At 37.2% G+C, this 23782-nt stretch overlaps 4 protein-coding genes across 4 annotated transcripts; 2 read left to right on the forward strand and 2 right to left on the reverse strand.

The window, feature by feature from the left end:
- Positions 1-3741: 3741 nt before the first annotated feature.
- Positions 3742-4509, forward strand: LOC126696503 (uncharacterized mitochondrial protein AtMg00310-like). Its single transcript, XM_050393229.1, has one exon. It carries the CDS (start codon positions 3742-3744, stop codon positions 4507-4509), a length of 768 nt encoding a protein of 255 aa, XP_050249186.1.
- Positions 4510-4593: 84 nt separating this feature from the next.
- On the forward strand, positions 4594-5409 carry LOC126696504 (uncharacterized). The gene has a single exon (XM_050393230.1). It carries the CDS (start codon positions 4594-4596, stop codon positions 5407-5409), a length of 816 nt encoding a protein of 271 aa, XP_050249187.1.
- Positions 5410-6705: 1296 nt separating this feature from the next.
- LOC126697088 (calcium-binding protein CML24-like) lies at positions 6706-7862 on the reverse strand. The gene has a single exon (XM_050393920.1). The coding sequence runs from the start codon at positions 7732-7734 to the stop codon at positions 7120-7122; it is 615 nt and encodes a 204-aa protein (XP_050249877.1). The 5' UTR covers positions 7735-7862; the 3' UTR covers positions 6706-7119.
- Positions 7863-9581: 1719 nt separating this feature from the next.
- Positions 9582-23536, reverse strand: LOC126697089 (brefeldin A-inhibited guanine nucleotide-exchange protein 2). Its single transcript, XM_050393921.1, has 11 exons — positions 22091-23536; positions 20427-20744; positions 19869-20214; positions 19362-19784; positions 18962-19254; positions 16169-16442; positions 14553-15058; positions 14121-14442; positions 13637-14009; positions 12846-13516; positions 9582-10546 (listed from the first exon to the last, which is right to left on the reverse strand). The coding sequence occupies exons 1-11, from the start codon at positions 23287-23289 to the stop codon at positions 9938-9940; spliced, it is 5334 nt and encodes a 1777-aa protein (XP_050249878.1). The 5' UTR covers positions 23290-23536; the 3' UTR covers positions 9582-9937.
- Between the last annotated feature and the right edge of the window lie 246 nt (positions 23537-23782).

The raw sequence follows: 23782 nt of genomic DNA on the forward strand, positions 1-23782 counted from the left end.
TGGAGAAGTAGCTACTTTTTCCTTAACTTTATAGTTTATGCTTTATAGTATCCATTTTTACATTTATTTTTCACCTCAAAATTATAGCTAGGTATTGATGACTGCCCTTTTGACCCCACCCAAGCCATGCAATTGGAAATTGGAATTTGGACCAGGCCTTGTTTTGTCTTTGGGCCGTATAACCTGTGGTTTCTCTGGTCTCTGCACTGTCTGAAGCTGTTGCACAAATAATGGAGGTATTTTGATCATTACACACGAAAGTGCCCCTGTGAATTTCAGTGAATTAACTTTAATCTATTTTCTTTTCTTCTAAAAAACATTTTAATTTATTTTTATATCTTAACCCACAGTACTTTTTCTTTTTTTTGAAAAGATAAAAACAATGAATTAGCATTGGTCGACCGACTCGACCCATTCACCTATATAAAATATTTTAATAATTCGGTCTAATTAAGGAATGCACTAACAAGTTTTTTTTTTTTTGAAAACAAGTGCACTTAGAAGTTAGGACATTTTTTTTTTTTTGAAAGCAGAAGTTAGGACATTTATTAATAGATTATTTAAAAAAAAATTAAGAGAAATGTTAACGAAATGTCGTACGGTATTGGTTAAGAATCTAATTAAAGAAAGTTTTTATGGAAAAAGAAAAAAAAAATTAATGTTTTGACAGTTTTTTTCATTTCCCTAAAAGTGATGTCAAAATTTTCCTAAAATAGATTTTTAACCAATGCCGTACGACACTCGTTAACATGACCCAAAAATTAATACTACTTTTATAAAAAATATAAAAAGTTATAAAAAAATCAATAATTTTTTTCTTTTTCTATAAAAAGTTTCTAAAAATATTTCTTAAATCAATGTCATTAAGATATCCATTAACATATTATCTCTTTTGATAATTAGGTGGTGACAGATGAAGTTACTTGACTTGCTTCTCAAAAGGTTATAGACAAAGTTAAAAACTCAAAAGTCATAAATAAATAAAAACTTAGCTCACCCAATCTTAATTACTATTGGTTCCTTTTGGTCACTTTGTCACTGGTCGAGTTTTTTATTGGTTTGTCTTTCATAACTAAGTTTAATTTGGGGAACCCGTCCCCACCCTCATCAAATGCTCCAAGTAGACCAACTTGGAAATGTATTCCCAGGGCTGAAGTGGAACAGAAAAAGTGCCAGGCTGCTACATGTAGCACAAAAAGGGCTCTACCTGATGACATACAACAATCTGAGTTACCAAAAAGGAGATCCGTGGTTTCACAGGTTGATGAAGAACAAATACAGATATTGGCAGAGGCTGGTGTTCAGCCCTGCCAGAAGCAATGAGTCTTTTAGTATGGAACTGTCGTGGGCTTGGGAACCTACGTACAGAAGATCAGCTTGCAGATTGGGTGTGGGCAAAAGATCTCTCTGTCGTGTTTTTAGCCGAAACATGGACAGACAAAACTAGGCTAAAACAAGTTAAACGAAGGATCCAATTCAAAAATTTATTTGAAGTTCCCTGGATTAATAAAGGAGGTGGTTTGACAATTTTTTGGAAAGAAGGTTTTCCCTTGGAGATTGAAACTTACTCCAAGAACCACATTGACACCACAATCAATAAAAACATTGAGAAGGAGTGGTGGTTTACAGGTTTCTACGGGGAACCTGATACACACAAGAGACATGTGTCGTGGACAAAATTGTGAAATCTGAAAACTAGGGGGTCAGCCCCATGGTTGTGTGCTGGAGACTTTAATGAGATTACAAGACAGTCTGAAAAATAGGGAGGCTGGCCAAGAACTCACCATCAAATGCAATTGTTTTTTGATGTTCTTGATGAGTGTAGCTTCATGGACTTAGGATTTGGCTTTCCTTTTACATGGCACAAACATTTTGCTAAATTCACAGTTTGGGAGAGGCTTGACCGTGCCATGGCCACTAATGAATGGTTCTCTATGTTTCCAGGTACGAAAGTGTTGCACTTAGACGGAACTGCCTCTGATCATAAGGCACTGTGTATCTCACCTGAAGGTATGGATTGTAGCTTCCGAAAACCTTTCCGCTTCGAACAAATGTGGATGAGTGATAAAGGTTGTAGTGAGACAATTGAGGCTGTCTGGAGTGAGAATTCCTTTGAACCATGGGATACAAGGGTGTTAAAAAAAAATTGATAGATGTGGGCAGGAGCTGACCCGTTGGAGTAGGAGGAGTTTTGGCAGTGTCCGAAAAGAATTAGAGAGAAAAAAAGAAGCAATTGAAGGAGGCTGAAGAGAGGACTGTTCAGACTGGAGACTCTAGACACATGAAAAGGTTGGAGAGTGAAGTGAATGTGTTACTTGATAAAGAAGCAAAAATGTGGAGACAAAGATCAAAGGTGATGTGGCTCAAGGATGGAGACCGTAATACTAGATTTTTCTATAGCAAAGCATCTCAGAGAAGACGAAGAAATTATATTACACAATTGTATGATGCTACTGGCAGATGGTGCACTCAGAAAGCTCAAGTAAATGCCACTATTGTGGACTTTTACCAAAACCTCTTCACTTCGGCTAGTCCCAGCAATTTTGAGGAGGTGGTGGACCTAATTCCTCAAGTGGTGACAAATGAAATGAATGAAAAGCTTGTGGCTAACTTCACAATTGAAGAAGTGGAAGTTGCTTTGAAACAAATGGCCCCTTTGAAAGCACCCAGTTCGAATGGTATGCCCCCTTTATTTTATCAAAGTTATTGGTCTTTGCTTGGTTCTGATGTGTCACATTCTATCCTACATTATTTAAATTCAGGTGTTTTACCTCCTGCACTTTGCCATTCTTTTATTACTTTGATCCCAAAAGTAAAGGACCCGAAATATGTGTCTGAATTTAGACCCATAAGTTTGAGCAACGTGTTATATAGAATTTTTGCTAAAGTTCTAACCAATCATTTGCAAGATGTTTTGCCTCAGCTTATCTCAGAACACCAAAGTGCTTTTATGTCTAAACGACTGATATCAAATAATATTCTAGTGGCCTTTGAAACTTTGCACTACATGAGGAACCATACTAATGGTAAGTTGGGTTTTATGGCTTTGAAACTTGACATGAGCAAGACTTATGATAGGGTGGAGTGGACATATATGGAGAAAGTTTTGGTGTAGTTGGGGTTCAACGATAGGTGGGTGAAACTCATGATGGCATGCATCACCACAGCCTTATATTCAGTCTTGATTAATGGGGAGCCTCATGGTCACATCACTCCATCTAAAGGATTAAGGCAAGGCGACCCTTTGTCTCCCTACCTTTTCCTCATGTGTATCGAGGGTTTACATGGGTTGATTAGAATGCAGCCAATAATGGAGATATTTGAGGGGTCTCACTTTGTCGTAATGGGCCTAAACTAACACACCTCCTTTTTGCAGATGATAGCCTCATCTTTTACAGGGCCAAGATAGAAGAATGCCAAAGTTTGCTCGATGTATTGGCTAAATATGAGAGGGCAACAGGGCAGCAAATTAATAGAGCAAAGACCACCCTTTTCTTTAGTAAATCAACTTCCAACGAAACCCAATTGGCTATAAAGGAGATGCTTAGGGTTCCGGTTGTCCAACAGTACGAGAAATACCTAGGCCTCCATTCTCTTGTTAGGCGTAATAAAAAGGAAAGCTTCACATATATCAAATAGAGGGTGTGGAAAAAGATCCAAGGTTGGGAAGCAAAACTCCTCAGCTAAGCGGGAAGAGAGATCCTTATTAAGGCCGTGGCTCAAGCCTTCCCTACCTATACCATGGCTTGTTTTAAGCTCCCCGCAACACTTTGCCATGAGATTGAAATGATGATATGCAGATTTTTTTGGGGTCAAAAGGGTGATAATAGGAAGGTTCATTGGGTTAAGTGGCAGGACTTGTGTAAGCCTAAATCTCAAGGTGGTATGGGGTTTAAAAATCTCTCCCTCTTTAATGATGCTCTTTTGGCAAAACACACATGGAGGTTGCTTCATGACTCAAACCCCTTATTCTACCGTGTTTTTAAAGCCAAATTCTTTCCCAATTCTACGGTGATGGAGGCCAAAATACTTGCAAATGCTTCTTATGCATGGCGAAGTATTATGCGGGGAAGAGATGTAATCAAACGGGGGAGTAGGTGGAGAATTGGTTCGAGGGACTCGATTCACATCTGGGGGGATAACTGGCTGCCAATCAAAGCTAATCCAAAGCTATTGTCACCATCTATTGAGGACAGCACCATTACATTCGTTAGTGATTTGATAGACCAAGAGCAGAAAGTTTGGAGGGAAGATGTTTTAGAGAATAGCTTCTACCCGTTTGAAGTGAGTATCATAAAAAATATCCCCCTTTGTAGGACGATTCAAGAGGATGTTTTGATTTGGCCTTTCAACCCAAACAGTACCTACACTGTTAAATCCGGGTACAAGTTTTTGTATGAAGAGCACCTTGGTAGGCAACCTGGTCCATCTGAGAATGAAGCCTTGAAGCCACTGTGGAAGAAGATTTGGGGCCTCAATGTTCCAAACAAAGTGAAGCATCTGGCCTAGCGAGCTTGCAAAGACTCTCTACCCACTAAACTGAACCTGGTCCACCGAAAAATCATTACCACAGGCACCTGTGATAGGTGTAAAATGCACCAAGAAGATGCTGTGCATGCCTTGTTGCTCTGTTCAGAACTGAAGCCTTTGTGGTGCACACGGCCAGAGCGGAACCATGGCACGCTCCATGCGTGCTCCTCCTTTATTGACGTGTTTGATTTCATTTTTGCAGGAAAAAAAGAGCCGGAGCTATTTGCAGCAGTAATTTGGACAATTTGGAATAGGCGCAACAACCTATGCCTCGGCAAACCGGCCTTACCACTGGACAAAGTGTTGGAGTTTACCCAGGAACGGTTGACGGGGACTGTAGCTACCAACGAGCGATCTTCGCACCCCCATGGACGAGCAACAAATCATTGGACAACACCTGATGCTAACAGGTTCAAGATAAACTTTGATGGAGCGATATTTGTAGACAGGGACCGTGCTGGGATCGGTGTGGTAATCCGAAATGACGTTGGAATGATTATGGCGTCCTTGACTCAACAAATACCTCTACCAACATCAGTCATTGAGGTGGAAGCGTTGGCGGCTAGAAGAGCTTTGGAACTTGCTTTGGAACTTGGCTTTGACGATATAATTCTTGAAGGTGACTTTGAGCTCCTTATAAAGAACCTGAAGAATGGAGACAGCAAGCTGACCCACTACGGTAACATAGCAGCTGATATTCTGTTTCTGTTGTCTCACTTCTCTAAAGCAAATATATCTTTTGTCAGGAGACATTGTAACCAGTTAGCACATTCATTAGCAAGGAGAGCAATAATAACTCCTAGTATGTCCGTTTGGATGGAAAAAGTGCCACCAAACCTTGAATCTGTATTTCTGGCTGATTTTGAGAGCCTACCTTAATAAAGTTTCAGAGTTTTGATTCTCAAAAAAAAAAAAAGTTTAATTTGGGGAAGCCTTGAGTGATGATAGCTAGCTATCAATGCATCAAAAGCCACTGCCAAAACAACAAATTAGCGAAAAGATGAATAGAAATGAACATTAATTAACAATGGTGATTTATATCAATGAATCACGGGAGAAATAGAAATTAAGGTGTTGCTCAAAAACTTATTATGCAAGAGTTAATGAGACTACTGTTGGTTTTCTTCCCTCCTAATCTTGGGATCTTCTTTGGCTTTTAAGTATGTTTCATGGTATTGTCAAAGATACTCTAGTTGAATAAGAGATCTGAGGTTCAATCTAGCCTACATTGAAAACCGATTAAAGTTTTGACCTGAGGTTGAAACTCTATAAAAAAAAAAAATAAAAAAATTTTAAAGAAAAACAATTTTGGTCAATGGGTATTTGGCAAAGCTAGAGCTTTCAGCAATGCATTTCGTGGAAAGTTTGGTCAATTTGCTTTTATGCCAATTAATTTGGTTGACTCAATCCCATTTGTTTTGTTCCTTCAAGGAAAACTAAAAGCTTCCAAAATTTATTAAATTTATGGAATTGTGAAAAATCAGTATAAATCACCAACGGTGATTGGAGCTGGCATTGATTATGGATTTGAAATATTGACCAGTGCAAAAAAAAATCCAACAAATGCAAAGGAGTCTCCCGTGTGTTTGGTATATTGAACTTTGAATCGTGCTCTTACAAACACCCCAAGCACATTTACAAAGTTTCCTATTAAATCTAAGATAAATGAAAAATTTTCTCTTTTGTACATGGATTTGATTCATTCATTTGAGTTTTGTCTATTTTTTGAATTAAATATTTTAATAAGCATTTAAAAACAAAGCATGTCAACAGGACAATGCTTTAATTTCGATCCACAGAGTGCAGCCAACAATAAGCTTAAAATAGCAAGAAAAATACTTATCCTTATTACTGACTAGCTAAAACTTAGATTTTTTTTTATAGGTAAAGTTCCTTAAGTGTTATACCTTTTGAAGTAAAGAAAATTGGGAGATCCATCGACTCAAGCTTGTTGGTGGGTGGTATGTCCTAATAAGTGTTTCTTAAGCTCTCACAATCTTCCATGTATCCTTGAAATATAGTGAAGATTGTACCATTTAACTAGATATTATTACATGATACGAAAACAGAAACAGAGACAAAATGATAAGGACTAGGATACGAGAATTGCGCAAAAGGACGAAAATTAAGGACCCATATTTACACTGGGGTTAAGATAAAAGAGAGAGAGTGATATAGAGGGAACCCGTGATTCCTTTGTAAAAAAGGCATCCAGAAATGTCCAAAACGTGATGCACAGTACATCCATTCCGAAACATGGAAAAGATTGTTTCCCTTATGAAAATTCCCTTGAAATTATTTGCCAACTCTATACAATACTACTCTTATCATCAAGCTTCAGCTCTAAGAGCCTTTTGGATTAAAGGTGGAGAGGGGAGTGGGGAGGAGTAGAGTAGAGTTAGCTAAAAATAGACTAATTTTGGGTTATTTCTACTCTTCTTTACTCTATTCCCTCTCTCTCCCTCTCAATCAAAACGGATCACAATAGTTTTAGCTAGATAGGACTGAATAATGAGATAAAAGATACACATTTGATAAGTTCAATAATTCAATTGCTTGAGATTAAGAATAACTCTAATTACCTAATCTTTAATATGCGCTTCCTTTCATCATGGATTGGAAATCTTCAAAATCCACAAAGCCATCTCCATCCTTATCAACCCCTTTGATCATACGCCTACACTCTTCAAGACTGCATTTATCATATCCAAGGTTGACAAGAACTTGCTGCAATTCTTTTGGTGAGATCAGACCGTTCTTATCAATATCAAAGATGAGAAAAGCATCCATGAGATAATCTTCCTCTTCCTCGACCATTGGCTTTCTACTAGTGTCTATGACATCCATGAACTCGTCCAAGTCAATGAGCCCATCCCCGTTACAATCCATGTCTTTCACAATTCCTTCAGCTTCCTTGAAGGCTGCTGATTTCTCATAACCAAGGCAGAGAAGGACTTCACTGAGCTCAAAGGTTGATATCTTGCCATCCCCATTAGTGTCAATGATCTTGAAAACTTGTTTGAATTGATTAGACACTTCCATGGAAGCAAAAGAAGAGGGTGAGTAGTCAAACTTGGAAGCAAATCTATTGGGTTTTTTTCTTTTCTTGCATCCACTCATTTTGTGTATGTCACTCAGCTGTTGAAAGAAGGTTCTAGCCCTCCTGTGGAGAGGAGTCAAGCAAGTTCCAAAAGAGTTCCACATAATGGAGAGAGAGAGAGAGAGAGAGAGAGAGAGAGAGAAAAGAAGATGTTACTTATAATAAGAGAATGATAATGGAAATGGTGGGATGTGCAAGTAATGTCTGCCTGTGCTTTGCTCCATAGTTCACACTTCTGACTTCATAGCTGCCCCCACACGCCACACAACCACACACTAATTAATAAGTTATCACATCCTTTTTTTTCTTTTTCTTTTTCTTTTTTTTTTCTTTTTTAATGCAAACTCTTACTTTATTGACATTATAAATTATCAAACCAATTAATAATTTGATATATATTATATCAACTCATTTATATTATAGTGATACTAATTTATTGAACCATGTAATAAATTAATTTTTATTTGTTCAAGTTTAGACTTTAAAATTTAAAAAACACTTCAAATTTTCGCCTGGGCCCAAAATTGTTGAGCCGGCCCTACACTCTCTCTCACAAATACCATGTGTGGACCAAGCCTTTTAATGGTTTGATCGAGTCTAGTTTGTGGATGCCAGCTGAATTGTGATTTATGAAAAGGCGCCGGCAATTATTTCATCTTCACCAACTTTACGTTTTTGTTTTTACCACTTGTGCGTAGCTTGGCTGAGAGTGTAATACCAATGGGTTGTTTTCTTAATTTCTTTGGCTGTCGGTGGTGTGGAGCTTCTCAGTCTCATGATCAAGTAGATGGCCACTTGACAAAATTTTCTCTTTTATCAATTCATCTTATTTGCATTAACTAAAGTAGTGATTATGATGTTCCAAGATTAGATCCACTAACTCGATTAATCAATCAAGTTTTGACACTTAAAAAAGTCCGGTTCCTGAAACTTGTGAAGTGGCTTTTTTTTTTTTTTTTTTGAACTCTCATGCAGCAGAATTATTAGATATATATACAGATGCTTTCTGGTCTTCATTTAATCATCCTATTTGTTCTCTTCTATTAGATATTTTTCTTTCCTCGGTTAGAGGATGGTTTATGATTGGGTCTGTTTGCTGTATATGTCAGTTTCACAAGGGGTGTATATGCTCCACTTACTAGATACTTTACCCTTATACACATTATTTTACCATCGGAAACACTATGATCAAGTTGACAATACATGGTTTCTCAAAAAAAAAAAAAAAAAAAAAGTTGACAATACATGGATTATTTGATAGCCTTGCATGTTTAATTTACAGATGTAGTGTATAATGCAGCTATGAGAAAAACAATTTCTAGGTCCCTATGCATATGCCAATAATAATTATCTCATTCATCAAACATGCATTATCTCTCTCGACTCTCATAACATGTGAAATCTTTACTATTGTATGGCTCACATGTGAGAGTATGCTTTATTTTAAAATAATTATTTCAGGCATAAGCATATGCAGCACCTCTCTTATAACATGTAAAAACACATACAATTATGAGTAATGCTAGGGACGTACAAAAGTTCATAATTATACTCACACGTACGGGTGACAACCCATATACGCAAGGGATTTCGATTCGGCCACGCAAGATAAGAAAGATACTTCTCCTGACATCTACTAATACCGAACATCAACATGATAAAGATGTAGCTGAAATGATACTGAAAAGACAAATTTATAGGATGTACCTACATTTTAGATGTGATGGCTGAGGCTGTATAGGATGTATCTACATTGAAGAGACGTTTATCACCCAAGTAAAATGAAAGCATTAACAGCTGAAAAGAAGTCTTGTCCGCCCAAGCAGCAGTAATCTAGAGATCCGCGCAAAATGATAATGAAAATGACGTTCAACCAGCTCCTTTTGCATCCACAGCTCCATGCAGTTTGTGAATCTATAGCATCTCTTTTTTTCATCAAGAACATAAAATATAGGGAAACCTCATTTATGCTCTGAAATCTGAATATGAATATCAATTTTTTTACAAGAAAGTATTGTTTTGGAACTGTAAAAGAGAATTAAAAAAAAAAAAAAAAAGAGTATTTCACTAACATACAACTTTAGAATTCCTGATAAACATCTATAATTCTGAATGCAGCCGCACCCCTGAATAAACTACAGAAGATTCAGAAGCACTAGCCAATCCAAAACCAAGGCTAACTCTCATACACTATGAAGCTATATTTCCGATAATAATTATCACAAAGCTAAAAAGAAAATTGAACTACAAGACTTTGGATAAACAATATCATACATCTTAAAACACTGGGTCCTATCTTTACTAAAATCAACACGACCGAAGCAAAATAGGACCAACTGACGAGCTAAGCATATCACTGAGGGCTACCTGGACCTCATTTGACCCATGTTCACAACTTATCAAGCTTGAAAGTAAGGGGAAGAACCGATCCAAGTTCTTCTCAAATGAATGCTCTTCCAGACTGCAGACAGCCTGGAGAGTGGCAACAATAAGAGGTGCACGAGCAGCCAATTCTCTCCGTTTCCCAGAACCTAAGGGAATTGGCCACTGGGGCTGCCCAAGGGATGATACAGACATCTGTACTGACTGAGCAGTTTCAATATAAAACTGCAAGACCTCCTGGCAAAGGTCAACAAGGTAGGATTCCACTTGAGCCTCATCATAACTTGGAGGCCTATCCAGTATAAGATTCTGTAAGAGTGTGAAGCAAATTTTGTAAGACTCATTCTCAAGCCGCAATAGTGGAGGGTCTTGCATTTGGGTCATTGAGCCAAACTCTAGAAGCTTTGAACGTAGGACAGCATTGCTATTGATCTTATGAGCATTGGATGCCACATCATGCATAGCAGCAAAGAGGACCAAGTCGTTTTTTGCTGAAAGGTGAGACCGAAACATGTTGTAGATTTCCATCACTGCCTGCAAATTTTGATGAAACATTAAAGACATTATTCTTCACCAAATAGGCAACTACACTTTAGAAATAAATAATGTTATTTTTTTATTTATATTTTAGTAAATAAGAAGTTACAGTCAATAAATAAATAATATGGGAATCATCCCAAAATTTTCAGTGTCATCTTTCCAGTCTCATTGAATTCTGATTAATTTCAATCATAGATGGAGTTTTATAATTCTAAGTAATTAAGACTGCTTTGGAGGGAGGACAGGAATTGAAATAAATGGAATAAAAAGAATCATTGAAAGATATTCCATCCATTCCCTGTTTAGGAGTTTAGTGGGAGGGAATGGAACCGTTATAAAGAAATACCATTTCATTCAATTCACTTCTAATAATTCCTACCAAAAGTGGGATGAACACTTATTTCTTTAATGAGATTAAGGCAAAATATTGATTTTATCCCTATCTTGAACAAAGACAAATAAAAAGTAAATGGTATACTAGTGAAATTATACATATAAATATTGCTGAATAGTAAAATTATATATTTCTATCCTTTCCATTCACTCTTTTTACAAACTTCCCAAACACACAGGAGGAAATAAACCATGTTCCATTCCATTCTTCTAAAAACTCCCAAATATAGACGAAATGTTTTTTAATAATTTGATAGTAACCTAGAGGAAATGTTTTGACAAAGAGTCTACGGGTACAACAAAATCTTACAACATTTTCACAACAACCTTGTTTTGAGTTGTGGTGGGTTCAAGTGTAATCTTATTTTATTTTATTTTGACTTTAGGTGGGTGAACACCTTAGCTTGTTGTGAAAAAATTGTGACATTTTGTTGTGGCCATAGAAGAACTCTGACAACAAACCAGGCCAATGTTATTATAGAATAGTGTGATATGGTGGCATAATTGTGCTCCTACTCTCTTCACTGCACATAGCAGCAAATATTTGACTTGAAGGATCAACAGAAGATCCAAATCCACTATCTTAACATTGATATTACACCATTTAATTTCGATCAGAACTCATCCAGACCAATTTAAGATGTGTAAATTCCATCAGTATCAAAGGCAAAAATGTGTTCAATAAAGTACAACAAAAGTTTAACTTTTGACGAAATTTAGAATATTTAAGTTTGACCTTAAACTTCCAGTCTGAATTTTATCTGGTTCCAAAATTTTCAAAATCAGCATTTTTTCACTTAAAAGGGGGGAAGCTTTTAATAGAGAAAACGGAAAAATAATTCAACTGGAAAAGAGTATCTTCCTAGACATATCAACAAGATGAAAATACTTGATAATGCCAACATTGTACACAAAATATTATTTCTAAAATTTGGTGCAGATCAACCAGAGCCTCAATTGGCAAATATAGCACTTCAAACCAAGTCAAACTTACAAGCATATCACACATGCAACCCACAACCTCAGCCCCCACCCCATTCTTTATGGAGTTGTGTCATTGGCAACAGCTTTTTATTTATTTATAATCAAGCTCATTGGTCACAGCTCTTAAGAATATTAGTTTGTATTTTTGTATTATTATTAATGCCATGTTTGCCCTAAGAAAGTACTACCATGTAACATGCACAAAATCATCTACTTTTTTTTAGAGACACAAAATCAACTATCACATAAGACATGCAACTTACAAATTTCAGGCATGGTGCAGACTTGTGGAACTATTTAAACTAAAACAGTTGCATAAATGTTTCAAACACGTACAATTGTGGATTATCCCTTGCATTTAAAGAACATTTTTTAACATAATATGATGGTGAAATATTTCTATAGTGACACAAAATGACATAATTACTGGTGGGAACAATAATTGTAAAATTCCACCCAGAACAGAATATAGATTCTCCAGGGTGCTGGTTTCAGATATATTTTCACGGTAAGTGGTTAGTTGGTCCCATAGAGTTTTCTTTTTATGGTGTAATTTAGAATTTTCAAGTTCAAGGAGAAAATAATTAATATAAAGCTTCATTCATAGTTTGGTATGACTGACTCAACATCGCTTAATAACAAAATTCGCGTACTAGATATAGGTCAGTCAACCAAGAATTAAGTTTACATGCATAAATATACCAAAATCAGATCCATAGTCAAACCCAACCAAAAAAAAAAAAAAAAAAAAAAAAAAAAAAAAATCCATTAACTAGATTATGAACCATGTTCAAGAAGTGTAAAACTCATGCATAACAGATATATTAACGGGCTGATTACGCTCGTGTCATGAACAAATATTCATCTTAAGTAGAAGGCATCTGTACTAATGTGCTATCTTAGAGAAAGAATCTACCTGAATCAATAAAAGTTGAACAGCAGCTCGGCACTTAGCATCAGTCAAAGAAGCATAGAAATGATGTGTCCTCAGGCTCTCTGAATCATTATCCGGCATGCCAGACACATCAGACTCCCCAGATTCCCCATTATTTTCTCTAGGTAAAGCATGCTCACTGAGAATGAAAGAGAAATCAGGAACTGTGGCATTAGCAGCTTCTTTCAATGACAAAGCCACTTCAAGCCACTTTTCCTCAGAAAACAGATCCCCTGCATTGCTCATCAAACGGACAAATGCAGCAATACCAATACCAGCAAGGCTTTGGTGAGGACGCTTAATAAAGCTCACAAGAAGCATCAACACTTTTCTCAAAAGTGGATTGACTGTGTTATAAAATTTAACAAAAAGATCTACAACTAGTTGGAGGGCCAATGTGCATGTCTCGTAGAGCCATGCATCTTGATCAAGATCACCTGTTTCACTATCAGTTCCCTGCCCTGGCAAGTTCCCCCCAGAAGGATCAATGGCATGTCGAACGTAGTCAAATATTGGAAATAGAACCGATTCAAACACTCGTTCCCACAAAGAAAGTGAGAAATGGTGACCATGGTTGCGTAAGGTCTCAAACAGCACTTGTAAGGCACTCTTCCTGATTTCAGGCCTAGGGTCAAAGCTAAGTTCTGACAAACCTGCACACAGAGAAGATAAATAATAAAATTTTCACAAACATGCCTTGAAATTAAAAGGAGGTTGTTTATAGTTTGTAATTGTAGATAGACGATAACTACCAATTTATACAGTTTCCTTACCAGCCAACAAAGGGAACCAAAAATAGAGGTGATCAACCTTATCTGCCATCTCTCCATTCTCTTGTTTACCATCTTTTCCTGTCGGAGACAAAGCCTTTGCAGAAGCTTCCTTCTCCTTATTCCTTGATGAGGAGCCAAGATCTCCTTCAGCAAGTTTTGTTGCACAGAACCGAAGAAAGGCAATAGCATTGAGGCTAATATCTTTGTTAAATCTATTGTTGGTGAATGCAATCAGGCAATTCACACAGTCTGTAAAGGTGGTGGTTTCAGTCTCGGTAATGTATGGGAAGTAATCTCGCACAATCTTCTCAATTATTTCGAAGGCCAATAGAACAATGTTTTTGTGGTCATCATAAGCTGCAGTCGTGAAGACCTGAATAAAGTTCATCCAATCAAAGCAAAAGGCAAAATTAAGGTCCAACATAAAATTGTCATGGATTGAAGTTCTTTTTTATACAGAATATAGATGGGATAGATTTCATACCATGAACATGCTCTTCCATCCAGATTTAACATTGTTGACACGAGATAACACCATTTGTGAGACACATCTGATAATTAGTTCTCTGATTTCAACAGCACGACTCTTGCGCATAACAATAACAAAAGGTTTCATAAACTCATTTTGGAAATTATAATTAGCCAATTCTTCTCGCTCTAAAAATTTCATAGACAACTGGCGTAAAGAATCCATTGCAAATATTGCAATAGAAAGGTTTTCAGAACAGCCAATGGCTACAAAGAAATCAGAGAGCACATTCCAGATGCTTGACCACACAAGCCTAATGCGGTTCATGTTATAGTGCCTGTTACAAGGAAAAAATATGCCAAGTTATACAGTAGATACTAATAAATCATGAAAACATAAATAAGATATGCCTAATAAAGGAACAAGATGAAGTCGGGTGATTCATACGCAATCTCAACCATCTTTGTAAGGCTGAAAACACGTGGATCAGATGCAGATCGCAATTCCTCCATAGAAACCTTGCAAAGGGCCTTAACAAAGTCTATTATTGCCTCACTGTTTAACTTTTGACTCCGTGTGAATATGCGATTCATTTCAGAACTACCAATTTGTTCTAACATGTTTAAATTAGAGACTAAATTGTTCATCTGTTCAGAGGTGACTGCCCCTGAAGCATTGCCACCAATACCAGCACTATCATACGAACCCCGCATCACAGTTGAAGCTGCATACTGAATCTTTCCAGGTCCCTTTTTTTTCAAAACAGGAAGGATAGTGGACTTAGCTTGTTTTGATTTTTCTGGCTCATTCTGAGGAAAGGCAAAAAAAGTGGCATCTGGAGGAGCACCTTCTCCCAAGAGATGTAGATGCTCAAATCTAGAAACACATGTCAAAATATGCTCCCAAGCTTCTTGTAAGTAATTCCCATCTTCATCAGCGATTGTAACTATTGCCTATCAACAATATAGATTCCACATCCACAGTCAGATCCATAAGCAATGGCCATCGTCTTAATGTTCAAAAATTTATTCAACCTTTTTTTTATAAATATTTTTGGCCCCAAAGGAAGGGGGAAGTGGAGATTCAAACTAGTGACCTCCACTTCAAGAGGCATGATCCCCAACCAATTGTACTAACTGTTGGGTTTTTATTACTCATATTATTAACATAATTAAACATAGATTCCAAATGCCATAGGATCCTTACTATATGACAGACAATAGAACCATACCCGATATAAAAATTTATTGTTTTGTAATTTAAATGTCCTAAGAGCATGTGCCAGAAAAATTGATAAACATAAGATGTCAAATCTAAGCCCATGACTTTTTTAATTGATAAGTTACATGTGCATTCAATAGGTCTTAAACCCATGAAAGGAGGTGCCATCTAAGCTAAACAAAACTGACAAGAAGATTCAAGTGAACGGTATTTAAAAACAAAAAAACAAAACAAAGATGAGGTGGTGGGATCAATAATATTTGAGAGAATACAGGATTCTATATGCAAAACTTGGACAAGTAAAATATCACCTGCAAGATGTAGGTATCCCATTTGGCATACCATTCAATAACTTAAGTAATTAAACATATTTGTTGTTTTAAGACAAACAAAAGTCCAATAAATTTTCATCTTACTAATTTATTGTTCAAATGAATCCAATTTTTTTTTTTTTGGGTAATTTCCTAGCAGCAGCATGAAGTTGATAAGTAATAACTGAAGAGTAGTTCCATCAATTGACTTATAGGGACAAAAGCGCACACACAATCACAAAATTTAACCAAATATAATAAAATACACATTAATATGCAGCATATTTGATTCCCTGCACATCGAAAGCTATGTGATTTTGTGAACATAATTTCTTTTATAGATAATGAAAATATGTGATTTTGTGAATATTGGTAAAGGATTAATGAACTTTTATCCCAATGACACAAGTAAATTATATAAAGAGAATCCCTTCATAGACATTGTAGATTTCAAGAAGCATGATGAATCAATGCCATTTTTTGCTTATTTTAATCCTTTATGGTATCTATAATAGTAAAAAGCATACCAACCTTAATTGCATCAATGTTTTTCTGCTTGATATCAGCAGGAGAGTGGAGAGAGGTAAACTTGGCTAGGGAAGTCACAAAAGCATCTCTATGTGTCTTCATGGACATCACAGCAGTAACATGAATTGCATACCGGAACCCTTCAAGACACAGAGCTATTACTACCTCATCATCACTTTGGTCTAGCGGAACACTGAATGCAGCCAACATAGGAGCCCAGCATACCTCAATCATGAATCTAAGGATCACCACATCTGTTGCAGCATAATAAACTGACCTACAAATCACCCAACAAATGCTTATCAAGAAGGAAATCTAAATGATTGTTTCCATCAAATTGCATGAAGACACTAAAGAATAAGCATATTCCAAAAATTTCCAGGCAAGTAGAACAATGAAGAGAAAAACAAGAGACTATCTGGAAAATGTAATTGTAATTCATCCATAGATATGTTAATAATATCAGCAGTGTAGTCAAAGGCGAGCTAGGCACTAGCCTATGCACCCGGGCGAGGCGAGGCACCACTAAAGCATCTTAAAGGCTCAGGTGAGGTGCATTTAGTGAGGCGCTCGCCTTTAGAGCCTAGGAAGCCTAGGAAAGCAAGGCGACCACCTTAAGCCATGAAAAAAGGCACTAAGGTGAGAGCCTCGGTGTTTTTTTTTTTTCTTTTTTTTAATAATAATTTTTTTTTAATTTTTTAAATATTATTCTTGATCATTGTAATTTTTGATCTTGATGTAATCCTTTCCATGTACACTCCCAGTGTACCTGGGTCTTTTGATTAATTATATTTCGATATTTATCAAAAAAAAAATTATTATTATTATTTTTTTAGTTTTAAAGTTTTAATAGAAGGTTGTTGTAAAACCTATCATTAGATTATTAATTTTAAAAAGCATGTTATAAAATCTTTTTTTTTTTTTTTTTGATAAGTAATAGGTTTTATTGATATAAAAAAGGAACACCCTAGTACATAGGGAGTGTACAAGGGGTCAACAAATCAAATACGGAAATTGCAAGAATCTAGAAAATCAATAAAAGAGGGGAATGATTGTTTTTGTAAAGCAAACAACCAATCCAATAAAGTTCTAAAAAATAATAGCTTGAGGTCCGGAATAGATCTCTCAATATCTTCAAAATATCTACTATTTCCCTCCCTCCAAAGACACCACATTAAGCAATGAGGAACGATGGACCAAACATAACCATTTTGATGACGACCAAAGCTGCCTTGCCAACACCCTAACAGCCCCAAAACAGTATGCAGCATAACCCAAGTTACTCCAAATAAACCCAAAACCATAGACCATAGATCCATAGCAATAGGACACTGAAGGAAGAGATGGTCAACTGATTCACCATTACTCTTGCACATGTAGCACCAATCCAAAATCCACACCTTCCATTTTCGTAAATTATCAATTGTCAGGCATTTCCCTAAGACAGCAGTCCAAACAAAGAAAGCTACTCTAGAGGGAATCTTCTGCTTCCAAATACTTTTCCAAGGAAAACCATAGATAGTAGGGCCAAGTAAAATTCTATAATAATCATTAACCATGAACCCCTTATCTTTGCTAGGTATCCAACACATCTTATCCTCACCAAACCCCCTTATTGAAGAACCATATATGGTTTCCATAAAGCCTGACATAGCCTCTAATTCCCGAGCATGCACACCCCTAAAGAAGCTCACATCCCAAAAGAGGACACCATTGGAGGACTTCATAAGCTCAGCCACACTGGCCTCTTTATTGCTGGGAAATCTGAACAAGTCAGGATAGCTAAAGAGATGTCTCACCACACCAACGGTCTTGCCAAAACTTCACTCTAGACCCATCACCAATATCATACAAAATATGGCGTGAGAAAGAAGGACATCCCTTACTGATATTTTTCCATAAACCAACACCATAAGGACCATTCACATATCTAGTACACTAACCCCCCACACACATCCACATTTCATCTCTATCACTTGTCTTTGTTAGATAAATTAATTTACAAGAGTTTGTTGTAAAACTTAGAATTAGATTAATTAATTTCTAGTAGAAGCATTGTAAAACCTATTGTTAGAATAACTAATAGAGCCTAAACCACGTTAATCCTATTTTGAAATAATTTGATAGGCCTAATTTTTCATGCAACACGTTTAAAAACATTTTATTATAATATTTCAATACACTAGGTACATATGATTTAATTTGTATATTTATAATAAATATATTTAGAATTTGGCACCTCGCTTTACTCGGGCTAACATCTTTTTGTCGCCTCACACCTTGGGCACAAGGCTTTGGCGTCTTAAGGTCGCCTTTGGCTTTTGACTACTTTGATTATCAGTATTCTAGTCCATCCCAAAATGTTTGACCAGTTTAAAATTCAATGAATACATTTTCTCACTGTTCAGATAACAATGAGAGTAAAATTCAAATTTTAAAAATAAACAACTCTGTGCAGAAATACCAATTATATGTCTCCTGCCAACAGCCTTGTGGTTCAGTGGCACTGCCCAATTCTCCCATGAAGAGAACCTTGCTGCAAATCCCCTTTCCCCACTTGTTGGGGAAAAAAGGAACTGTTACATGCCTTCTTATTTGTTAACTTCTTCAAAAAAGGAACATCTAACAATAAAAGAGTAATCACATTCACCTAAAATCAATAGCATATGGTTTAAAAATTAAAAGAGATATATCAAGACCCTAATATTTGGTATAGAGAGTATAGTGTATGCACCGACAAACATTTCATAAAGTAACAAATTATTCGAGCAGATGAGAAAAGTAAGTTTATCTTACTCAGATTTGCGTGCTTTTTCTTTAAATTGTTCCTGCATGTGCCTAATAAGATCATCACTGGTTTCCATAAATTTGTCTTCTCCACGCTTACGGATCACTATATTGAGGATGCTGTCCAAGCCTAGAAGTCTGTTCGAGTTCATAGACTGTTTTTGTTGAAGAGCCAAGTTATCTTCCTTCATTTTAATCTCATTTCTTGATATTCGTTCAAATAATGACCTCAGGTACTCCTCAGGTAAATCTTTTCCATCATCTATGCCACGATTGTTTCTTATAAAATCATCAGCCGACATCTGCACATTTTAATGACCAAAGGGAAGTGAGAGAGAGAAAGACAGAGAGGTTAACAGCATTCTATCATAAACATCCTGAACAGATCAAATGGAAAATGTGAACACACCTTGTTCTTCACCATAGGGTTATGAGCATCAGTATTAAGCATTATAACAGAGTAAGCAAGAACATAGGCTGTGTCAGCACTAATAAAAGCCTTTGGATTACATTTGCAATAGCGCTCAGCGAACTTTTCCATGATTCGATCAATCTTCTGTGCCTCACCAGGCAACCTAAAGCCTTGAAGAAAGGCCCTAATCGCCTCATCAAACTCCATGCCTTGGAAGTCAAAAGAATCCACATATGCATGCATTACTTTCAATGATAACTCTTCCCTTTCTCCTAGATAATCACCTATCAAAGACTTGCTCAAACCAGATGCATTTTTTAGAAAAGTTGCTATCTCCTCAGGTGAGTTGCCCACCTTGTTTGCATTTATAAGAAATTCAATCCCTTTCTTAGGTTTCCGATTGAAAAGAGATATACCTTCCTGCCACAAAATTTAAATTAGATTCCATTGTTAATAGTCATAAGATTGATCTGCTTGCATCTCAATCTTCAAATATTCTCTTACCTGAAGTTCCAGCTTGTAAGCTCGTCGTTGCTCAATTGTCAAAACATCAGAAGCCTCGTTGGAAGCTTCCGAATGAGAATCAGATCCTTCAACAGGTTCATCTGCATTCCCATTTGCCATGGGAAGATTTCCAGGTTCATGACTGCTATCAGCTGCTTCAAATTTCTTGGTGGAATGAGGATCTGGAATACGCAACTGTTTATTCATCCAATCTCCCATTGATTTCAGAATTTCCACTAAACATTTCATAGCTTCAAGTTTCATGGTCACCTCCTGTTGTGGCAACAATGTAGTGACTACACCAGGGGGGGTACCTTGTGCAGTTTTAAGAAGTCCATTGACCATTCTGGCAAAATCAGCATAAACAAAATGAAGAAATTACATAAAAAATGTTAGCTTTTGATCCAAGTCAATCATTCTCAAAATATCAAGAGAATATGAAACAATGTAGCAAGAGAAAATGCAATCTAATGTTAAGTTGGAAATTCTCGTCCTTGTACATGCTTCTATACAATAATTGAAAACAAAGTAAATATTGCAGGATGAAACAAAACATACCTCTCAAATATGTTTGAAGAATTAACATCACAATCATAGTTGATAAATATGTCCACCAAGATTTGTGAATCAACACAGAGCTTCTCAAGAAACCGAAGCACAATCATCTTCTGCTGAAAATTAGGTTGAGCAACATTTTCTAAAACTCTGAGAACAATCATAGGAAAAAATACTCCAATCTCTGCTTTCAATCCAGCTCTAAATCTTGACACCAGACTTATGAAAATGGAGCAAGAAAGTTGGAAAACAATCATAAGCGTCGAAGCACTGTTCTTCAACAATGATAGACACAAGTATTGCTTAATGGCACCTAAAAACCTGGTTCATCACAATCATATTGAGAAGAACGGAAATTTGACATTAGACACTTCATTAGTTGGGAAAGAACATATAAACTATGAATATGTGTTAAAGCAAGAAAAGAGTATGAGTATGTCACTTTTCAGCAAAGGCAACTAAAATTATGAAATGCACTTGTGAAGGGAATCAGAATTTCAGAAAAACAAATGCTCAAGATATATGAGCCACAGAAAGAGCCAAAATGCAGTTCAGAGAACAATTCAGCTTAGTCTGAATGGAATGCATGTATGAATCTGATTAAACATTGATTGACTACCAAGAATAGCATAGATCATTAAAAAGATAGATTTGTATAGAGCTTTTTCATAAAGCAACCATGCTCCAATCATTAGATAATTCCCAAACCAGGTATCTTGGGCAGGAGATCTGTAGGAAACAAAGTCCAATTTATTTATGCAAAATAATTCAGTGAATGTACAAGATGTAGTAAACAGATTTTCAGGAATTCTTGAACACAATGTAAATATTGTAGTTTAAAAACTTGCCATCTCTTCTTATCTAGGGCACATCATTAGCATACCCCAGTTACAGGTGATAAACCAAGCCCAAGGCCATAATATCTAATAGACTCCCCAACCAAACAATCAACAATAAAACAATTCCTTTGTTGGAACCTCAATTAAAATAAAAGGTCGTTGATGAAATTAACATAAAATGCGCGTTGGGAATGAGTTTAGACCACTTAGGAAAAACACCAAACTTCTTAGTAAGACACTTATCAGTGCTTACGACAACCTGTCTTTGAACCATGAAGCTACCATATCCATCTACTCAAAATACAGCTTTTTGTGAAGTTAATGATACACAATCAGGAACTGCTATCATCATAATCACCGACTTTGTTCTAGAGCTAATCACAATCCCAGCACCATAGACAGTTGAAAAATGTCATAGGAATATTATTCCTGCCAACCACATCAAATCTAATTCCACTAAGATTCTCCATTTGTGGCAAACAAAATCTACATTTTTCCAAAATCTCACTATTAGCAACCATATTCCTAGCAGCTACACTGACCTCTAGAAAAAGAAATTAAAATTTTCATTTCAAATACTAGCATTGTAATTGTTGTTTATAACTAGATATATTGTTGAGTCTAAAACCACGAAACTCTAATTTAATCACAAAACTACATCTTCATATAATTAGTTCACAATTAAAGCACTTTCTTATTGTCTAGCCAACAGTAATACATACATACAACTACAGATTAGACAAACTATCAATAACGTAAACCGGAAACAATTTATGAAACAATAAAGGAAAACCCAAAATTCCACATAGAATCACAAACAATGCATACCTCTCACTAGTCCTAAACACAGCGCCAGCATTCTCCAACAAAATCTTCAACAACTCCAAAGCCACAATCTTCCCCTTCATCAACTGTGGATCAGCCAGCGCCTCCTTTGGAGGTGTCTTCATCGACAACTTGCAAAGCGCCCGGAACACCAAAAATGCATCCCTTCGAAGCTTATTCCCAATCTGAACCTCCAAGTCTTCATCCCTCTCTCCCTCCCCATCCGCCAATTCACCTTTCCGATCCTCCAAAGCCGTCTTATACATGCTAATCTCCCAATACTTCGCATCCAACATATCCTTATCCGTAGAATCCAACAAATCCGCTGGATTCGTCGTCTCAACCGTCCTAGTCTCGAATGCACCGTCGTGACCGCCCAACGATAACTTCCCAGGCGTAGCCGGATGAAAAACTCCGTCAAAGTCCGTCATTATCTTCGTTATAAACCCTTGCACGAACATTGTCATAGAACCGTCCGCATCGGATTTCTCCACCGGTTCCATCAACTCCGCCACCACAATAGGCTGAATAGGCACGGTCGACGAGTCCGCCTCCATTCTCCGGAAAACGATGACCAACATTTGAATCAACGACGCCTTCGCCGTCGTCTGATTCACCACGTTCTTGCTCCCGAGGTAGATATCGTAACACGTCCTCACGATCTGAAGCAAGCAATCCCCATGGATTCGCAGCGAGATCGAGGTCACTGCCGACAACAGCGTCTTGAGAACCAACAACTCCATCTGATCATCGCCTAAACTGTGGCATTTGCACACCGACTCGATCAGATTCGACAGCAGCTTCGCCTCATCGCCGCCGGACGGGTCCGCCTCGCCGCGGAGATAACCGTGGGCAATCAATTTCTGGATACAATCCGCGGCGGGATCAGCGATTTTGAGAAAGCCGGAATTGGCGGCGCTGATGAGTGGACTGAGGATCGACTCGGAATCGGCGAGGGAGTACTCGATTGGCCCGCCGTCGTGGAGCGGACCCGGGCCAGACGAATCGGACTCGGATTCGGGTTCGGGTTCGGGTCCGGTTGGTTCTTCTTGCTCCTTGGGAGGTAGTTTGAGCTTTTCGATAACGGATTTGCACTCGTGAGCTAGCTTGGAGTGTTTACGCCACGAAGCGTTTTTGACGATCTTCTCGAGCGCCGGAGATATCACCTGGCTTAGCCGGGAATCGGCTTCCGAAGAAGCCATTCCCGAGTTGAAGATAAGAGCCGGCTCAGCGAGTCAGATCTGTTGCTGAATTAGGAAATGAGTGTTTTCTAAATTTTCTTCTTTGTTCTTTTTGGCTATGTGAGTAACGGTGGCGAGTTGACTCAATGAGTCGACGGCGAGTTTGGGCTCCCCGGTTATGAGTGAATCAGAGAGTCTCATGGAGAGATAGAGTGAACTTAGCTTTGCATCGAGAGGGGGTTTGAGATTTAGATCGAGTTTGGTATTATTTTTTCTTTTTTCTTCAATAAAATGACATAAATTTCCTTTGGTTTCTATGTCAGGTGGGGGATGTGGTAGGGGTATTATAGACAAAATGGGGTTATTAGCTTCTTTTATTTTTGATAGAAGGTTAATTAGCTGTTGATTGGAGGGGGATCGTGGATTATATTATCTCTTTAGCTTTGGCCCTTTGGGTGACTTTCTCGTGATTGAGAATTTGAGACTAATGTGTGTTTTTTTTTTTTTTTTTTGA

The sequence above is a fragment of the Quercus robur genome, chromosome 8 (assembly GCF_932294415.1).
Source record: "Quercus robur chromosome 8, dhQueRobu3.1, whole genome shotgun sequence".
Lineage (NCBI taxonomy): Eukaryota > Viridiplantae > Streptophyta > Magnoliopsida > Fagales > Fagaceae > Quercus > Quercus robur.

Bases quoted from the DNA above. Each gene is read 5' to 3' on its own strand.
- LOC126696503 (XM_050393229.1), top strand. From the start codon at position 3,742: ATGGCTTGTTTTAAGCTCCCCGCAACACTTTGCCATGAGATTGAAATG.
- LOC126696504 (XM_050393230.1), top strand. From the start codon at position 4,594: ATGCACCAAGAAGATGCTGTGCATGCCTTGTTGCTCTGTTCAGAACTG.
- LOC126697088 (XM_050393920.1), bottom strand. From the start codon at position 7,734: ATGTGGAACTCTTTTGGAACTTGCTTGACTCCTCTCCACAGGAGGGCT.
- LOC126697089 (XM_050393921.1), bottom strand. From the start codon at position 23,289: ATGGCTTCTTCGGAAGCCGATTCCCGGCTAAGCCAGGTGATATCTCCG. The intron at 20,745-22,090 runs GTATGCATTGTT...GTGATGAACCAG, and splicing joins GTGTTTAGGACTAGTGAGAG to GTTTTTAGGTGCCATTAAGC. The intron at 16,443-18,961 runs GTAAGATAAACT...GGTGATTTGTAG, and splicing joins GAAAAAGCACGCAAATCTGA to GTCAGTTTATTATGCTGCAA.